Source organism: Rissa tridactyla, chromosome 15 (assembly GCF_028500815.1).
Source record: "Rissa tridactyla isolate bRisTri1 chromosome 15, bRisTri1.patW.cur.20221130, whole genome shotgun sequence".
Taxonomy (NCBI): Eukaryota; Metazoa; Chordata; class Aves; order Charadriiformes; family Laridae; genus Rissa; species Rissa tridactyla.
In genome coordinates this window covers 15,424,156-15,441,640 of record NC_071480.1, presented here as the reverse complement: position 1 = coordinate 15,441,640, position 17,485 = coordinate 15,424,156, and the positions used below count along the sequence as shown (strand labels likewise).

Sequence of the window (17,485 nt, the reverse complement as noted above, 5' to 3'; positions counted from 1 at the left end):
AGCTGCTGAATAACAGCTAACATCTCAAAGTGCCAGCTTAACACCAGCCAACAATGAATATTGGGATCTTTATCAGCTTTCAAGTATCAAGGCAAACACAAACGCAGGATCTCAGCTCCCAATTAACAAGGACAGAACCGAAAGTTTGTCAAGATTTGTACTTGTAAGCTGCAGGTGAATCAACTGGGCAGCCAGGCGTGTTCAGTCTGCATTCACAACAGCAAATAAAGACCACAACTCATACCAGTCAAGAAAAAAGGAACACCAAGGTACCATTCAGGGCTGGACATACAATTGCCGTCTGTATTCAGTAAAAGTTGGCTTTTATATCCCGTTTCTCTAACTTTTGAGTTACCTAAAGATACAGGGGGTTAGCTATCAATACATTATAGATTCTACAGCATATAACCAATACCATCTTAACTTAAATTCATGCAACTTTTGTGTTGTTACACAACTGGAGATACATCTTTAGAAAGCTCAGGATGGATTTAATATTTACACAAATATGAGAAAACAGTCAAATACTCTGATAAGCAAGTGATATCAAGTGAGGGTTGTACCACTATCATTCTGAACTGCTTCTGTTGCACATCAGAAACTAGTAGATGCTTTATTGTTCAGAATTTGGCAATTTGGAAAATATTCTTTTAATTCATCAGAGACAAAGATCAGGAGAGACAGGACAGGGACAAAGCAGCAGCACAATGCCACAGAGGTAACTGAGTGGTTGCATGGATCACAATCGGACAGACAGCAACGTGCCAGATGTATGAAGCGACAGCCATTTGCAGCTGTGAACCAGGATGGAGATGGGGAAGGGCAAAGAGGGAGGATAAATTTTCTAAGAGCTTGATTTAAAACATAGCTCTCAGACACACATTTTACTGAACTGTAATTCATAGCGTACAGTACAATATTCAAGCTATCAGCACACAGAACCAGACATCATAACCCATGAGTGCGTCCCTTTCATCACTCACTCCTCTTCCCATTCCAGTTAGCTCATGTTTGAGGAGAATCCATATGCTCTCCAACTATCTATGCTTTACTTGAACACAACGCTTTTGAATCTGGTTAGGCTGAACAGACGAGACAGACAAATTACTGCCTCAACAGCAAAATACCCCAGAAAAAAAATACATCTCACAAAGTGCAGCTTCAAGCACAATTGTTATTTTACGTGCTCAACTCTGACACTACTTGCTCTCAGTAGTTCAGTTGGATCATTTCAAATCCATCAGCAAAACCACTTGCCCTTTTATTTTTGAAGCAATTCTGTTTTTCTATTAATCCTTAAGGACACTGAAGCCTTACACATTCTTTGATACTAAACCATTGGTGCCCCTGTCAAAGCCTCCTGATCCTAAAACAATACTCCATTTACAAATGGGGATAACTCAGCTCATTTACACCTTCAGATTAAATCTAGTTTACTACTTCTACCCAAAGTAATGCACACAGACACACACACACAAAATGCCATGACCTCACCTTCAGTATTTCAGGTTCTTTGATGTCTAGAGCTCCCATATTCCATTGCTTTTTCATACTTTTATGCCATTTGTGATATTCACGAGTACGTGGAGTAAGAAACCAAATCACACAGACAGCTATCATAAATCCAAGGGCCATTCCAAATAAGAGTCCACTTAAGTAGCCAGGGAGAGGGATAATAAAGTAAGCATAGACTAACAGTGTTAAGAAGTATAAAGTTTTCACTGGGATTTCAGGCTGTTGCACATACAGATTATTTTCATCTTCACTACTGAGCATAGTACCATTTTCCTCAGTCACCTCGGGATCGAGCAAAGTTTCGGTAGGTTTATCAGTTTTGCTTTCATCCTCTAGCAAGGAAAAGTCTTCAGAATATAGTTCACAAAACTCCTCATCCTCTCTGCTTGCTAGTGCAGACAACGAACATTTTTCAAGTACAAGTGAAGTTTTCGAACTCACATCCTTTGTGCTTGCAGACTGAGAGCTTTTGGTCTCTGTCTCTTTTGCATGTTCCTCAGCCACCTTTGACTGATCGTTCTTATTCAGGTTAAAGTCACTTCCATAAAAATCCCCTTCGGAATCGCATTCTTCTTCCTTAATGCTGTAGTTGTTATTGCTTTCCAAATGGCCATTCAAACTGGAAAGGTTTGAGAGTTCTGAAGCACTTGAAGATAAGGCTTTGGGCCTGTGGCTACTACTTTCATCACCCATTATTTTACTGAGCAGCTGAAAAGGCTCATAGATTACTTCAGAAAGGCGTCTTTTAGTATCTTCAATTTTAGCCTCCATTTCAGGTACTTTAAAAAAGGAACGAGTGTCAGAGGGAGACGTTAATGGAGATGAGGGGGCAGTTTTAGAATCACCACCTGTAGCTCGAGGTTGAGTGAACTGTTTGAACAGATGCAAGTTCAGTTTCGAGTCGGGTGGTCTGTAAGACACAGCTTCAGATTCTTGTTTAGAAGTGTCTGTAGACAGAGATTTCACTAAGGTTTTCATTAACTGTCTATGTCGCATTGGTGGGGTGGGTTCTTTTGGTTCCACATCTGTTGAAAGGGACTTGACTAAACCCTTAAAAGGTTTTGAACTAGAAACTGTGGGTGATCCACTAGAGCAGACAACTGACCTGGTAGGGGATGAGGATGGGGAAGACAACAGGCTGGATTTCTGTTCCACAGATGGTGGTGCACCTGATAAGCTAACTGTATGACACGAGTGTGATGATGGAGACAGAACTAGTGGCACTGCACTGAATACTTGGGATGTGGAAGGAGAATCCAACAGCTTTACAGTCTCTGCAGTCGGCAGAACTGCAGGCGATGAGGACAGTAGTGATGCAGAGTTGGCCATGTTAAGCGAGGTAGCTGGACCAGAAAAATCATGGCCAGTATGCTCAAAGCAGAGGTCTTCCTTGGCTTCAAGTGCTGTTACAATGCTTTGGTCATCTAGTTCCTCATCAAGAAATTCCTTAAACTCCTCTTCCTCCTCTTCTTCCTCCTTCCCAAATGCAGAGAAATGAATAGTGATGGTTTCTCGAGAGACAGATCGTTGGACCTGCACTTTTGGTGCTGACTTTGAGGACATTTCACCAGTTTTCTCTGCATGGCTACTGTTCTGACTTGTCATTGCAGGTCCCAGAGATGTGTCAGAGTCTGTGAAGAAAATGTAATACTATGTTAAATGCATTCTTTCCCCCTTCAAACACCCTTATTTTCAATTGTTAAGCCAAACAGGAGAGACCGATAATATGCAACAAGTTGGAAATTAAAACACTCTGGACACTCTTCATCTCACTGGATTTAAAGCTGTCTACTCAAATTATAGACTGTTACTAAAGAAACTGACTGTAGATTTATTTCATTGCATAAAACATATCTATATTTTAGTTAATACCCCCTTCACATCTGCTTAACCACCTCGTTCTTCGTATCATTAAATGCAAGCACACAGACAGACAAGGAGAAAAACCATGCTTAGGACAATCTGCAATCATGGACAGGCATGGAGAGCATTACCAGATCCTCTCAGACGATCTTGAAGGAAGAATCTGACACAATTTTAGGTAGAAAAAAAACCACCACCCACCCACCCACGCAAAAACAACAAGCAGAAGATACTTATGCTCAAAATTACAGATCTAGGTTACTGTTTGATAGTTAACATATTTCTACATAGCACAAAATGGCAACATTAAGAAGCGCCGTGCTGCTAAAATTACCTTCAAGTGTTCTGAAACGATAGTTCGTCTCTGATGCACAATCCTCCTATTTTCCCCATGAGATGCGCTTCTGAGTTCCAGAAGTCCCATCCCACCCCAGCACATTGAAATTCTTCACTCCTAACTCTCAGTTCTATTCTACATACAATAATTAATGCTCTCTATTTCTTTTAAATAAAGCAAATTTGAAACTCGAAGCAAGGTTAGAAATATGTAAACGTCTTCACGTGTGGGATAGTACCTTCTCTCGTATGCTTGTTTGAACTGGTCTATAGGAAGTAGAGATTTAAATTGTATTTTATCATGTGTGTTACCGTGGGTTATGGTTGGACTTGATGACCTTATGGGTCTTTTCCAAACCAAAAGATTCTATGATTCTTCTTTGTCTTTCCAGGTTTTGCAAGCTACGGACAAGTGATCGGGACAGACAATACTCCAATAATTGCAGGCAAAACAAAACATAATTGACAGAAATTAATTTTAAAGGTTACCCTCCTGAAGTCCAGGACTAGATACCCTTTACAAATGTATTTTAGCAGAATCCCAGTACAGCAAGATGCAGTAGTTTCAAACATTTCAATAACGGACAGTATCAAACTAACTGTTGTCAAAAAGACAGGAGTCAGACTATCGCAGATACAGCATGTTCGAGATCTACCTCGGATAACGTACACTCCCAAATAATTTATTACTGCTAGCAGTTTTGTTGTAAGAACACGCTTCAGCAGAGGCAACTGTTCCTGTCATTGATACAGCAGTACTACTTTTTGAACATATCGATCTCTGATCAGACCGGTGCACACAGGCTGCTTATGCGACACACACTAACATACCTGCTCTTAACACCAATTATATCTATATGTTACTTCAAACGTTTTATTGACCCATGAAAGCGAACTTAGCATATCTTTACATGGAGAGGAAATATCACACATTTAAACCAAGACACAAAGATGGATCAGGAATTACAAGATTAGCTCTGCCTTCCCGGCTGTGAGGCAGCACTCTACCTTCATTGTCAAGGCAGCAAGTTTACCACTTCAGTAACTGAATTATTTTTCAGAAGCTGTTAAAATGCTGTAATCAAACTGTCAAGCTGAATTAATGAGAGGCCTCTGCTGATGTTTAAAGAGCCGTTCAGAAAAATTATTATGTGGTGGTGAAGAAGTGTGCTCTTCACAGTTGTGATATCAGATTGTATTATCCACCAAGCTAGTGCCACCTGTTCGTCATCATCTTCCTGCTACCGGCTGTAGCCCTTTGTACTCGCTAATGGAGCTGTTCACGCAAACATTTTTTAACCTGTCAGTAAAATGAGCTGGGTTAAACATTTTAAAATAGTAGATCTTTGCTATCTAGCTTATCCAGTAATGTCGGAACAGAAGTGAATATCTGTCCACAACTTCCTACTCCCTATAGCCGTTCATTTTATCGCTTCTAAATTGTTGACTAGTTTATTCCTTGCTTTTTCTAGCATTTGCATGCTTCCCAATCAGGTTGTACAGAAGGAGCTGGCCTCTATGCTGCTTCATGCAAAGCCTCCAGAAATTTTAATTTCAGTTTTCAGTCCCAGTTCTGCTGCATACGTCAGGAAGCCAGTTTGGGTTCAAAGAACCAAAGGACGCTTTCAGACCCTAGTCATGATTTCACTTGACATCTAACCATTTTTCTGACAAACTGCTTAAGAGACCAAATTCTGCCTCAAGATCAGGTTCTGGCTTCAGCTTTTATCATGGAACTGTATTTTTCTGTCCTCCCCAAAATCCACCTGACATATCAAAGTAGCAGTATTAAATGGAGAACCCACTTTCAGTGATGGGGGTGTACCTCCAGCCCACTTAGGACTCAGCAGATTTTACCTTTCCTGCCACGTCTGTGGGTCAACTAGTTATTTACTCCAACAATAAGAACTCTCAGATATTCCAAGGTTTAGATATGCCTTTATCAGTCATATGTACATACGACTTGGTGAGTGATAACACTTGGTTAGAAACTTGGTCTTCCATTTCCCTGTTGCATTAGCACACTTGGGAACCACCAGCATACAGAATCCATGCTTCCCATGGACACAGTTCCATTTCACATAGTTCAAACTGCAAATTTCCCAATTTTTTTTTAGACAAATGCACCCAAATGTATTTTGGAGAGGGGAAAAACTACTACTGTACAAGGTATGTATCCAACCCTATTTCTATTCCCCTAGTGCTGGACCATCAGCTATCGCACATCTCTAACATTTTGTGCCAGTTCTGAAATTGCAAGACTAGCAAACCAAAATTTGAAAGTACAAAAAACCCCTATGCATCTTCAAGGACATTAAGCTATTACAATACTATACGCTAAGGAAGGAAAGAAACAAAAACAAACAAAAAAAACCCCAACAACCAAAAAAATCCATGCACGAGAATTGCACTTGCACACAGTGCTGTTGGCATCAGCCTGAAACATCTGATGCTTTCTCTTCTGCCCACTTGGCACTGACCGTGTATCAATAATCTAGCAACACAGGAGAAAAACATTAACTACTCCCCTCACCCCCCCCAATAACATTTCTAGTCAGTTATCTTCTATCAGCTAGAAATTCATGGGTTTGGTTAGCTCTTGAGCACATCATGTTTACACTGTGCAGTTAATTACCTTGTGTTTAAACACCAGTTGCTATGTTGTGCTAATGCAGTGCTAATTACCTGAAACAGATGAAGTTTACTTGCACACACCAAATGTACTGATAAAAGATTGTACTGCTTAGTGAACAAGCAAGACTTTTTTTACATGATGGTTAACTAGTTAACACAGAAAGGAAGGAAGTTCTTGATTAGCCAATATTTACCTACCCTTAAACATGTTACTACACCATGAATTACGTCTTATAAAAGCACATTCTGAAATCAGCACTATCAGCGGGGCAGCAGCAGAACATTAATCCACCTGCTTGTACTTCGGCATCCTCAGCCCGTGACTTACAAGATAACTCTGTAGTATCCATTGCCCTTAATATCTGGCCCGAGCGATATCTCAGTTGAGGGGACTGGTTTCCAGGAACAACCATTTCTATTTGTGCAAATAATCATTTTTAGCTTTCTTTGATCTTGCTGGAACTTTCTAAATCAACCCTGTTCATAGGCCGGTTTTGCTAAAAGGCAGTTCATGCTTTTCGCAAGCACAGCTGTTGAAAGCTGTATCTGGTATCAAATTTTCAAACAATTGTTACATTAAAAAAACAGTGTACGACACAGGAGAAATGCTGTAATGTTATTTACTTAGGAGAGCACACGTGCTTAGGCCAACAGCAGATATTTCATCACAGGCATTCTGAGTATCAATTGGGATTACAATATTAGCGCTTTCTCTACGTTATTCCAAGCTTTTAACAACTCTGACCCCTCTTAACATACCAGATATCCTGCTGCGAGTAACTTCTCCCCCACAAACACTGGATGGGGGAGATTTTCCCCTGCGCTGGGCAGGCCCATGTTTCCAATGCATTCCTGAGCACGATTTCTCTTTTATTGCGAAGCACTTGGTTTCCTTTTTTTTTTTTTTTCCAAAGTGGATGTTGAGAAGACCTTCCATAGCGAATACAACAATAACATCCCTGACTTCTTCCACTGCTACCACTACTGACAGCTCTTCCACTAGGTGTTCGGTTTTGATAACAAAGGCATTTCATCAGGCTCTTGAACCACACATTTTTGCCCCTTGAATCAGTCTAACAGATTCACTTCTTTACTGGATTTCCAGCTACCTTTTCCTCACTTGTTGCTTCCCCTTTTTCCTGCTCCTCATCTCCTCTCCCACCTGTTTGAAGACCCAGCATTCCTGGCCTCCCTGTTTGAAGGAGCACAATTCCGAACCAACTGTTTGAAGATTACACCGATACTTGCAGCAACTTATGTTTTTATTGATCCTTCTTTTGAAAGCCACACTGTCCCCATCTTCCCTGGATGCCTCTTTAGGTCTTCGGGGTTTTTGTGTTGTTGATTCTGAAGCTCTACTTTTGTGGCTGGCAGGCCTGAATAATAGTTTTAGATCCTCAGGCTTCAAATGCTTCAAACAAACCCGGAAGGGAAGGAGGCTGCTTGGAAAATAATTCCTTTCCCCCAAAAGGTTTGAACTTTGGATGCTTTTGCAGGATGGAATGAGAGAGCTGCCAACAAACCACTGCCACTTCCCCCTCTTCTGTTAAGGCACTGCACCCCGTCACCCACATAACAGCAGCTTATAAACCTCACCTACAGGCATTGCTTTTAAAGCGCTACAACAACAGGAAAGAGCAAGCCAGGAGAACAGTGCACGCACGCTGCCTGGGAAAAGAAAATATGTCTTGCCTAGCCCTTTGCTACGGAGCGGTGAGACAGCACAGAGCGGGAGCTGGGGACACGTTTTACACAGGTGACAAGATGTCTGCCCCACGCCGTGATGCACCAGCTGGCCAACAGGGACACACAGGGAGAGACCAGGTGTTGGGCAATGCTGGGTCAAGTTCGGCCATGACACCTTTTGTAAGTGCCACTACAGTGACGTACGCTCTTACCTACAACAGGAATGACTAATTGGGAGTGTTTCCAGAAATAGACACACACCCAAGCAACCCGTCCTCCTGCCCAACAGCACAAACAGCCCTCTCCAGAACCGGCAAACCTTCCCTGTCCCTGCAGCGGGCAAACACACCCCTGCCCCTCTTCAGCTTAGCCTCGGAAACCGCCTACTTCACAGCACTAGAAAATACTCTGTGCACTCAAGTGCCTGTTTTAGACAGCTACACTATCAACTTTATAGATAAAGAAAAGCAATTATTTTCACGTTAATGGTTTTGAAGGTGATTCAACCAATACACAAAGCAGCAAACTAGGAACTAACTTAAAAGAACAGGTCAAAGTTGTATACACCACACTTACTTTATCCACCCATACCCAGTTCAATTTAGACACATTTACTAATTAAGTAAGGGATATCCAGTAGAGCAATTTGTGATTTTCATAATCATTCAGTTGGAGAAGAAGGACAGATCGGGTAACTAAATTCACATGTATTGCAACAGCCAACTATTCCAATCACATTGCTATTACTTAATGCAACACCTACACGAGGAGGAAAGGGTATGCCCTATTTAGTACAACACTTTCATAAAACTCTGCAGCAAGGTTCACAACTTGTCAGGGTATTTTCCCTGCTCATTGCTAATAAACACAGACCAGAAAAAGTGTTTCCCAGAGAACAGAAATTCCTTTCCTGCTAAGTAAAGTCTTACAAGTTATTAAAAGCCATTGTAATACTTTTCCCTGTATCTGTCAGAAGAACAGAATGCTATTCAAGAAGCCACTAATTTGATTATTGATAATGCCACAATTTGACTTCATGCAGATTGCCATCACTGTTCAAAGGGAAAGATGTTTCTAACTGGTCACATCTCTGCTTTCCCAATAATCCTTCTGTGCCACCACCCTTTCAACAGGCACCTCCTGCCATCACCTAGACTGGGGAAAACAGTCCTTCTTTAGGGCTAATGGGGCTCATTATTATTTTGGGTTACTCGATAGTCATTTCCAAGTGTCAGACTGAAGACAGACACACGATTCATACTCTAAATCTATTCTCCATTTGTTAGGAAGAAGTAGTGTATATTTGTTTAAAAGTATCTTTCCAACATCTATGTGGTGTAACAGAACTACAGAAAATCTTACATTATCATAGACAGAACCACCTTAATGCATCTAGCCACTGTTCCCAAACCAGGCTGTAGGCATGCTAAATCTTTCCCAGTTTGGGAATACCTGTGCAGGCCAATGTGAAATTCATACTTGCTCTCTGAAATTACAGTTTTCGGTTGACTTATTAGAGACTTAGCCAGTATCTTCCTTCTAACACCGAGGGTTATGGGAGGACTGTTGCTATTCTTTATACTTATTTAAAATAAATAACAGAGCTAACAGCATTAGACAAAATTCCTTCTGTTAAGAGCAAGAAGTCTTCATTTCAGGTCCTTCAAAACAAAGCACAGTATTAGCAATCCTTATCAATTACTGTCTTCATTTAAGCAATGTTTTAAACATCAGAAGTTTACAGCGCCAATAAACTGTTACCACTTTCCCACAGAAGCAGTCTAGAAAGCCACTTCCCATGTATTTAGCCCAGAATGATCTCATCGAAGTATAGATGACAGCTACTGGGACATTATCTGCCACGTAAATTTCATCTCATTCAGCAAATCTATACCATACAAAACCGGCACAAAAAACAAATTTCAACACTCTTTCCTATGCCCGTTCAAATTTCTGATTACAATAAATTAAGTTCCCCTGGCAGCTTCACAAGTTAATGTATTCCATGGTTAACACCTGTTATTCCTTTTACATCCACTAGTCATTACTTTTAAATGAACTACATAGAAAGGACTGGTAATTACCATCACACAATCGCCCCATGAATTCTTTGTGTCAGGGATCTAGTTACCCAGCCTAAAGGTAATGCTTTAAAGCTCACTTTCCAACAGGATAAGAAGAAAGTTTTGCTTCACCTTTCAAGCTCACACAACTGGATTTGAGATACGGGGCGGGGGGGGGGGGGAAAGAGGGGAGAAGAGGAACAAAAATCCAATAAAACGTGTTTTAAATCTAAGCAGAAATGAATAATTTTATACCAGTATCAAGTACTATTAAAAGAAAGTAGTCCGATGCATTCAACTGAAGTCAGCGCTAGGATCACAGCCAAAATAGATCGTGCCACCCACTATGTACTGTAAGACACACACCTTCCACAGCACGTACCTCTAACAAAGGTCAACCAGGTTATCACAACTAAGCTGGTTAACAGCTAAAATACCTCCATCGGGAGTTCTCTGAGCCTCATTAAAAAAAAAAATAATATATATATATATTTTAATTTTTTTTTTTGTGCGAATGCCTTTAAGGTAACAAAAATCCAAATTAAATAACCAACATTTCGGTACACTTAGGGATACTTAAATGAAAGATCCTAAGCAAGATTTTAAAGTATTGTCAATGAGATGACACTTTTAATGAAAACTAAAACCCAAAGAGACAAATAAGAGGAGGTGTTTACTGAAGTCTAGGACAGAAAGGTCAAGTAAAATTGCAATGGCAAATAAGGAATCTTCAAAATTACTGGAATTATTTCTGAAGACAGGCACTGCTAATAAGTGCCTTAATACAAGCTTATATTTACAATGCTTCAAAAATAATCAAATGAAAATTGTCTAATGTTAGCTAAGCAAGTCTATTCTATATTAACATTTTCCCCAAAGACATAGGAAAGGTCAGCTACCCCATTAGTTTCTCTGCCTTCACTGATAAAAGATTAATCATTATTCTTTCCTATTCTCCATCCATGACACACCACTTACACCAAAAACTTCATAAAGCTGCACTACAGTTTAATTTTGACAAATACTAAAAGGTAAGTAGTTAAAGGTTGTCCAGAAATTCAGCAAAAATTAACTTCTTCCTATTTAATGCTTTTCCTAAGACTGAAGTGAAGTGATATTTATGGAAAATTTAACATTTCCCCTAACAGAAGAAATAAAAGAAGTTACATCGAAGCTTAAAACAAAGCCTGCAATAACTCATAGAAGAAGAGTAAACTGTGGGTAGAGAAGAGTCACTTTATTTTGCTACATATTGTGACATTTATTCTTTTAAAAACAAGGACATATAGAAACACAGAAAAACTAGGAGCTTTCTGCAAAGAGAACGAATCGCAGCTGCAGGACAGGCTCCTCATCCCTCTGGCCCGTATCCCGAAGGCCACGTTCACAGAACGATGCCTGTGCTCTGCTGGACTTCAGAAGGACAGCACGGTCCCAGGAGGACTCGATTCCAACAGAGCACTAGATTAAGAACAGGGCAGCGGCAAGTCTGCTGAAGTGCGAGACAGAAAACTAGCCAGCAAAACGTGGAGTTAGCGCAACGCTTCCAAGCTGGCAGACCTGGGAGCTGAAGCCTGTCAACACCAAGGCAAGAAGAACTTCTGCAGTTCAACCAACCTGATGACACACCTAGACAGAGGTTGCTGCCTTCCCGTCTTATCACTGTAGCACTTGTCAATCGCTACAGGTCAAATTTTATTTTGCAACACAACTGCCTCTCTGAAATTCAAAGGAGAAGCTGGAAGAGGTATGGAGTGAGTACTGGTAATATTAGCTGCAAGTTGAACCCAGAAACAGGTTCTTAATGTGCAGCTCGTCAAGAGCTCAACTTCGACACAACCTCTACTGATGTTTGCTTCCCATCCAATTGCAGCATTACTGGTGAAGCTCCTCAATACTCTATTATACATGTTAGTGAAGCACTATGAAAAGAACTCTTGTAATAACAAAAAGTTGCTTTTACCATTTAGTCAACTCATAACCTAGGATTTTTTTTTCCAGATTATTCACACACTTTCAATAACATATTCCTCTGCTCTTTGCAGTAGATTCAAACTGCACCACTGTAATTTGATTAAAGGCTTACTCCCAGCCGGCACAATGAGAACAACTAAAATTCTGGCACATTACGACTTCTCCATTCATGTGTTCTCCTTCTAAGAAGTACTTTACTCTTGTTTCTTTATCATTCATAATTGCAAGCAACAAGTAGCATCTTTTCCTTCCAAAATATTTAGCATTGAACAGTTCAAAGGGACCTTTTACAAGTTCCCCAGTTCCCACAACAGAACAAAACAAAATAATAACACCACCACAACCACCCCTCCCCTCCTCCCTCTATCACAGATTTTGGAGATTCAGTCATTTCCTCTATCATATATTACTGCCTTTAAGAAGTACATTCAAATACTCATTTTTCCAGATAACTAGCTGCTGGCATCAGAATCAGCCAAAAAATTGATTTGGTCATGAGTGAGAAGAGAAATGCCCCTGAAAAACAATGGTTTACAGACCTAGATCTGAAATTCCTGCAGTAAGGGATTTAGAAATAAACGCATTAAAACCAGAGCGTACTCACAGACTGAAAGAGAGAGGTAAACTTTTGTCACAGTCTAAAGCCAGCTTTTTATGCTTTTCTAAAACTGCTATTCTACCTGGCTGAAGCACCCTCTTCAGAGTCGCCCTGACAAGCTAAAGGGGAGTAAAAAAACCACTGGTCCGTTAGCCATCCTGAGCAATAAATATATAACTGCTGGGTCTGTTCTCTTCTAAAAGGGAGGAGAGGCTAAATCAGAATTTGCTGGTGCTGCAGAAGTTCTGCAACTTGACAGAAAAAGTTTTATTATTAAAAATACAAAACATCAAAAGCTTGCACATAAAATTACATCCTATCAAGAGGGTAAATGCTAAGGCAGAATACAGAACTATGCAGCATTGTAACTCATTCTTAGCTCAGTGGAAAGAAAAAAAAAATCAACTCCTCATTAATCTGCTGAAAGATTATCTAAAACCTCCGTGGATTAGTCCACAGTTGAAAATGCTGTCCGCATCACTGATTAAATTAAAGGTCACTATAAAATCTTTAGGGGAAATTTTGACTGAGTGACTTATAGAAAAGCATGTTTCCAAAATGAAGTAAAATAAGCTGCCTTGAATCCTAAATTAAAAAGGGCTTATCAGAATTGTATTACAGGCTCATTTTTCCCAACAATTCAAACACACATCAATAGGTAAAACTGCCTACAGGTAACAAGTGAGTGTTCGAGGACTTTTTTTTACATTTACATTAATTTCACTAACAAAAAAATTCAGTCAATATTCACAGCAACTGCAAAGTTAAAACAACCATCGTACACCTTCATATGAAAACAGCAGAAAAGATACTAAAAATAAATATGCTTGGCTACATGAAGCTAAACATAGATGAGCAGCACCAATTAATAACTCAAACTCTAGGTCCCCAAGTAAAATGTAGTTACAAAAGATCATTAAAAAAAGGAATGGAATCTACAGATTTACAAACCACAGCCCAGAGCTATCTAAAGAGATACATTTTTTCAGTGGATTTTTAATGATTTATCAAATCTTATATTTCATATGTAGAACCTTCATTCTAATTTCATGTTTTACAGAGGATTAGCATGCAAGGCAGAACTAGTGCTTTAAGGCTCTTTTACCTGACATGACAAAACACAGTATGTAATCATGGTTTCCTTATTTCTTAAAGATGTTTTCAAAATTAGAGAAGGGAGTATTCTCTGGTTTAACTAAATAGGACTAAAGCATTAAATGCTTAGAAGTATTTAGGTTTGGACCAAGCACACCATCCCTAAGCAGCAAGGTAATAACTCTTTTAAATAAAAAAATAATAATAATAAAAAAGCAAGCTACAGAAGCATGATGGAACAGTGATGCCACATTTATTATTTTACTGTCTAAGCATGTTCCAGAAAGTCACAATGTTAGAGCAGAAAAAAGGCAGAGGGGAGAATCTTTCCACTCTCGCAGACCAACCCAAACAAGTGGAGTATCTCTGCAACACTGCATGCATGCAGTGAGTCCTCTTCTCTACCAGAAAAGTCCTCACAACTTCATGTACACAAGTATCAGCAGGACATTTTGCCATCCTGCACTGCCACACATCTGTGAATGTGTCTTTGCACGTGTGTTGGGGATGGATGGGTCAATATGTCTTGGCTAAAAGAAATGTCTGTGTTGTATACAGAAGGTTACTCACGCTGACATCTCTTGGGTTATTTTACCAACGTAGCTTCAGCCAGAAGCAGCACGCTATCTCCAGCTCTTCCAGTACAGCCAGGTCATTGCTGTTGCCTTTGCAACCACTCTAGACCCTGTCAGAAGTGCAAGAAATACAGAACTCCCCGTAGAAATGTAGATGGCTTCACATGCTTAGGACCTTGGCATGCCCCAGGCACAACGCAGTCATTATCTGAGGATTATCTGGTTTCTGATCTTTCTCATCCTCCAGCCCTGGTGGTACTTTTTCAACTTTTAGATCCCCAGGCAGTTGGCAACAAAACAAGAACAACTAATCAAAGCAAAGCTACTTTCAGACAGCTTAAATTGTCTATGGGAAGGAGAAGGCCTACATCCGCATTTAACACAAAAAAGTACTCATACCTAACTAGAACAGTAGTCGTACTTAACACATGAAAATTTATTCACCTGAAGATATATAGCAAGCTACAGCTATTAACATAGGGAACTACTGTTAGAGGGCATGTTGATTACATTTGCTTACTTCCTTGCATCTCATCTTCCTAAGGAAAGCAAAAACTGTCTTTGATAAGTGCAGAAAATGCATTCCAGATAGAACAGAACAGGATTTCTCAGAAGGTTTTGCAAGCGTAATCCCCAGAGGGTCCAAAGGATAGAAAAGCTTAGGAAAAGGTCAATAAATAGGACTTCATAACATGCAAGTCTTTTCAGAGTTGCAATCGAGTTTGAGAAGTGGTGGGACAAAAGTAATTCAACCCAAAAGCCAGACCGTTCCTCAAGATTTCTTAAAATAATTGTTCCTAGCACTTAGAGAGGCAAGTCTTGCCAATAGCTCTACGCCATTCATTGAGTAGCCTTGCCTGTCATTGGATTCCATGAAAAATTAACAGACAAAGGTATTATCAGCATTTCATGAAACTTGGAAACTGCAAAGGCAAGAAACGCAAACCAGCACCACATGAACAAAAAAGCTCTCCATGATCTGATTTTGCAAGGAAATAGCTTATGGACTAGATTTCCAGACTTCTATGAAAGCCCTGAGCAGGTAATCATGTTATTTTGAGTCTCAATATTACTAAGAGGGTAAAAAAAAATTTTGCATTAACTTACCTCACTGAAAAGTAGCATTCACACGGCACTTTGAACAAGTAAGATCATACAGAATCACTAACTTCTTAAAACAGCAATAGCAAAGACTGAGAGCCAAGTTAAAGCAGCTGAAGAACCATACAACCCATCTTATTCTAGCAACAAGTGTGCAGACGTCACCTGTGGATCATAGAAGGATCCACAGAAGGTTAACAAAATGTAAAGTCAACTATGAAGAATCCTTGTCCTAAGAATAGCAGGGAAACAAAATGTCAAACTCGGAACTGGCGAGTACCAGACATCTCTCTCTGCTTGAGGCAACGTTCATCTCATTTCATTCAGATTTATGTTCAACTCAAATACCTAGAAACTAAAATGCAAAAGTTCAACAGCATTGTAGCTTTCCAACTGGAGGATGCAGTGCAGAACAATAAGGACATGAGACCACCCAAGATACCAAATTTTTCCCAAGACTGAAATGGAAGATAGATAGCCTCTAACCACCTGAATTCCTCCCATGACAAAACCATAGTTTTTGTTTTAAAAAACCACACACACCCACAAAATCAAACACACAACACAGAAACACCGTCAAACCTCAATGCACAAAGATATTAAGTGAGGCTCAACTGAAAACATCAGGACAGACAACACACTTCCCCAGCTTCCCAACTAACTACCAAGACATAAGGGGTCTTGGGGTTTTTGCAGCTTGTCAAGAAGCTTGTAGAGCCTTGCAACGGTCATATACATTTCAGTATAGTCTCTCAAAGACTAAATTTGCATTAAAAAGTAGTTTAAGCATTTTGTGATTAAAAATACTGGCATATGAGACATGCAAAAAAACCCTCTCAAGTGCACAGGGCTGAAGCAACCACAAAATTCCTACTCACTCTATCACAGTACATTCAAATATTTTACAAAATCCACAAAAGTATTAAGGCAAAAGAAGCAGAAGTATGTGGCAAAAGCATCCACACGTGTGTTCTCATTTAAATACGTGTTTTCTTATTTATAACTCTAAACGTTTCAAGGTGTAAACTTATTAACTGACAGATGTTGGCAAGGATCTTCACTGGACTGTTATCCAGAACATGAAAGAGATCCCTGACAAAAACAGGCTACTAAAATCAAAGCCGCTAGCTTGATTTGCATTCCCTTTAATTTCTTGCATTAGACACAGAAGAGAGCAGTAGTTAATGGATCAGTTTAATATACTAAAGCTTTCTGGTGGTTTGTTGTTGTTTTTTTTTTTCCCCAAGAGCGATTGAGGTAACTCCTATTTTGAAAAGCTGCAATACATTTTCACTGCAACATACGATAGATCAATTACAGATTGCCTGGCCTTAACAGCTGCTTTACAGGCTTGACTCTTACCGAAATCAACTGAGTCAGAAAATGATGAGCACCTCACACAACATATTTTTTAAATCCTAATTACTAAGAAAGTATGGCAGGTAGATACATGAAAGAAAGACAACTTCGCTAGCAATCTGAATTAACAGGATCATTTTACATAGAAGTAGATATAAAGACACCACATTTCTCATAAGGAAAAAGAAAATCAGCATACTGTAATGACAAAGTGAGGTCCTTATGCACCTTAAAGCCCTTTTGTTCACACCCCTAAGCAACAAGAATATGAAAGGATCCTTCCTACTCTGTTTTTCTCTCTCAAAACGTGAGTACCATTAACAAACCCAGAAAGATAGTTTGTCATGTGAATACTCTCAAAAAAAAAAAAACAAAACAAGCCACCAAATAAGACTGGGAAGAAAAGAAGTGCTCAACTCTTCTTTTTTTTCAGCAGCATGGATCTACCTGAACATCGTCTTTCACTGTATGAATCAGGCCACAAATGTAAAATAAAAAATAAAAATAAAGTCTCTAAAAGGTTTAAGTTAATTAACAGTTTTCTGGACTTTTCAGCACTCCTTGAAAAGTGTTCTCACTGCCTTCGGTGAAAAGTAGTTTCCAAAAATCAATAATGCAGGAAGCAACATGGACAGCCATTACTCCTTCTCTCACCTCAGAAAGCAACTATTTTGTTTACCATATAA

The 17,485-nt window shown here is 39.6% G+C and overlaps 1 protein-coding gene across 4 annotated transcripts in view; it reads right to left on the bottom strand.

Annotated features, from left to right (window-relative positions):
* Positions 1-17,485, bottom strand: part of TEX2 (testis expressed 2) — a 56,272-nt gene that overhangs the window by 28,414 nt on the left and 10,373 nt on the right. For all 4 annotated transcript variants that reach the window (XM_054221454.1, XM_054221453.1, XM_054221456.1 and 1 more), the window contains one exon: positions 1,495-3,146. In XM_054221454.1, coding sequence (XP_054077429.1) covers positions 1,495-3,120 — 1,626 coding nt within the window. In that variant the 5' untranslated portion in view covers positions 3,121-3,146. The remainder of the gene's footprint in view (positions 1-1,494; positions 3,147-17,485) is intronic.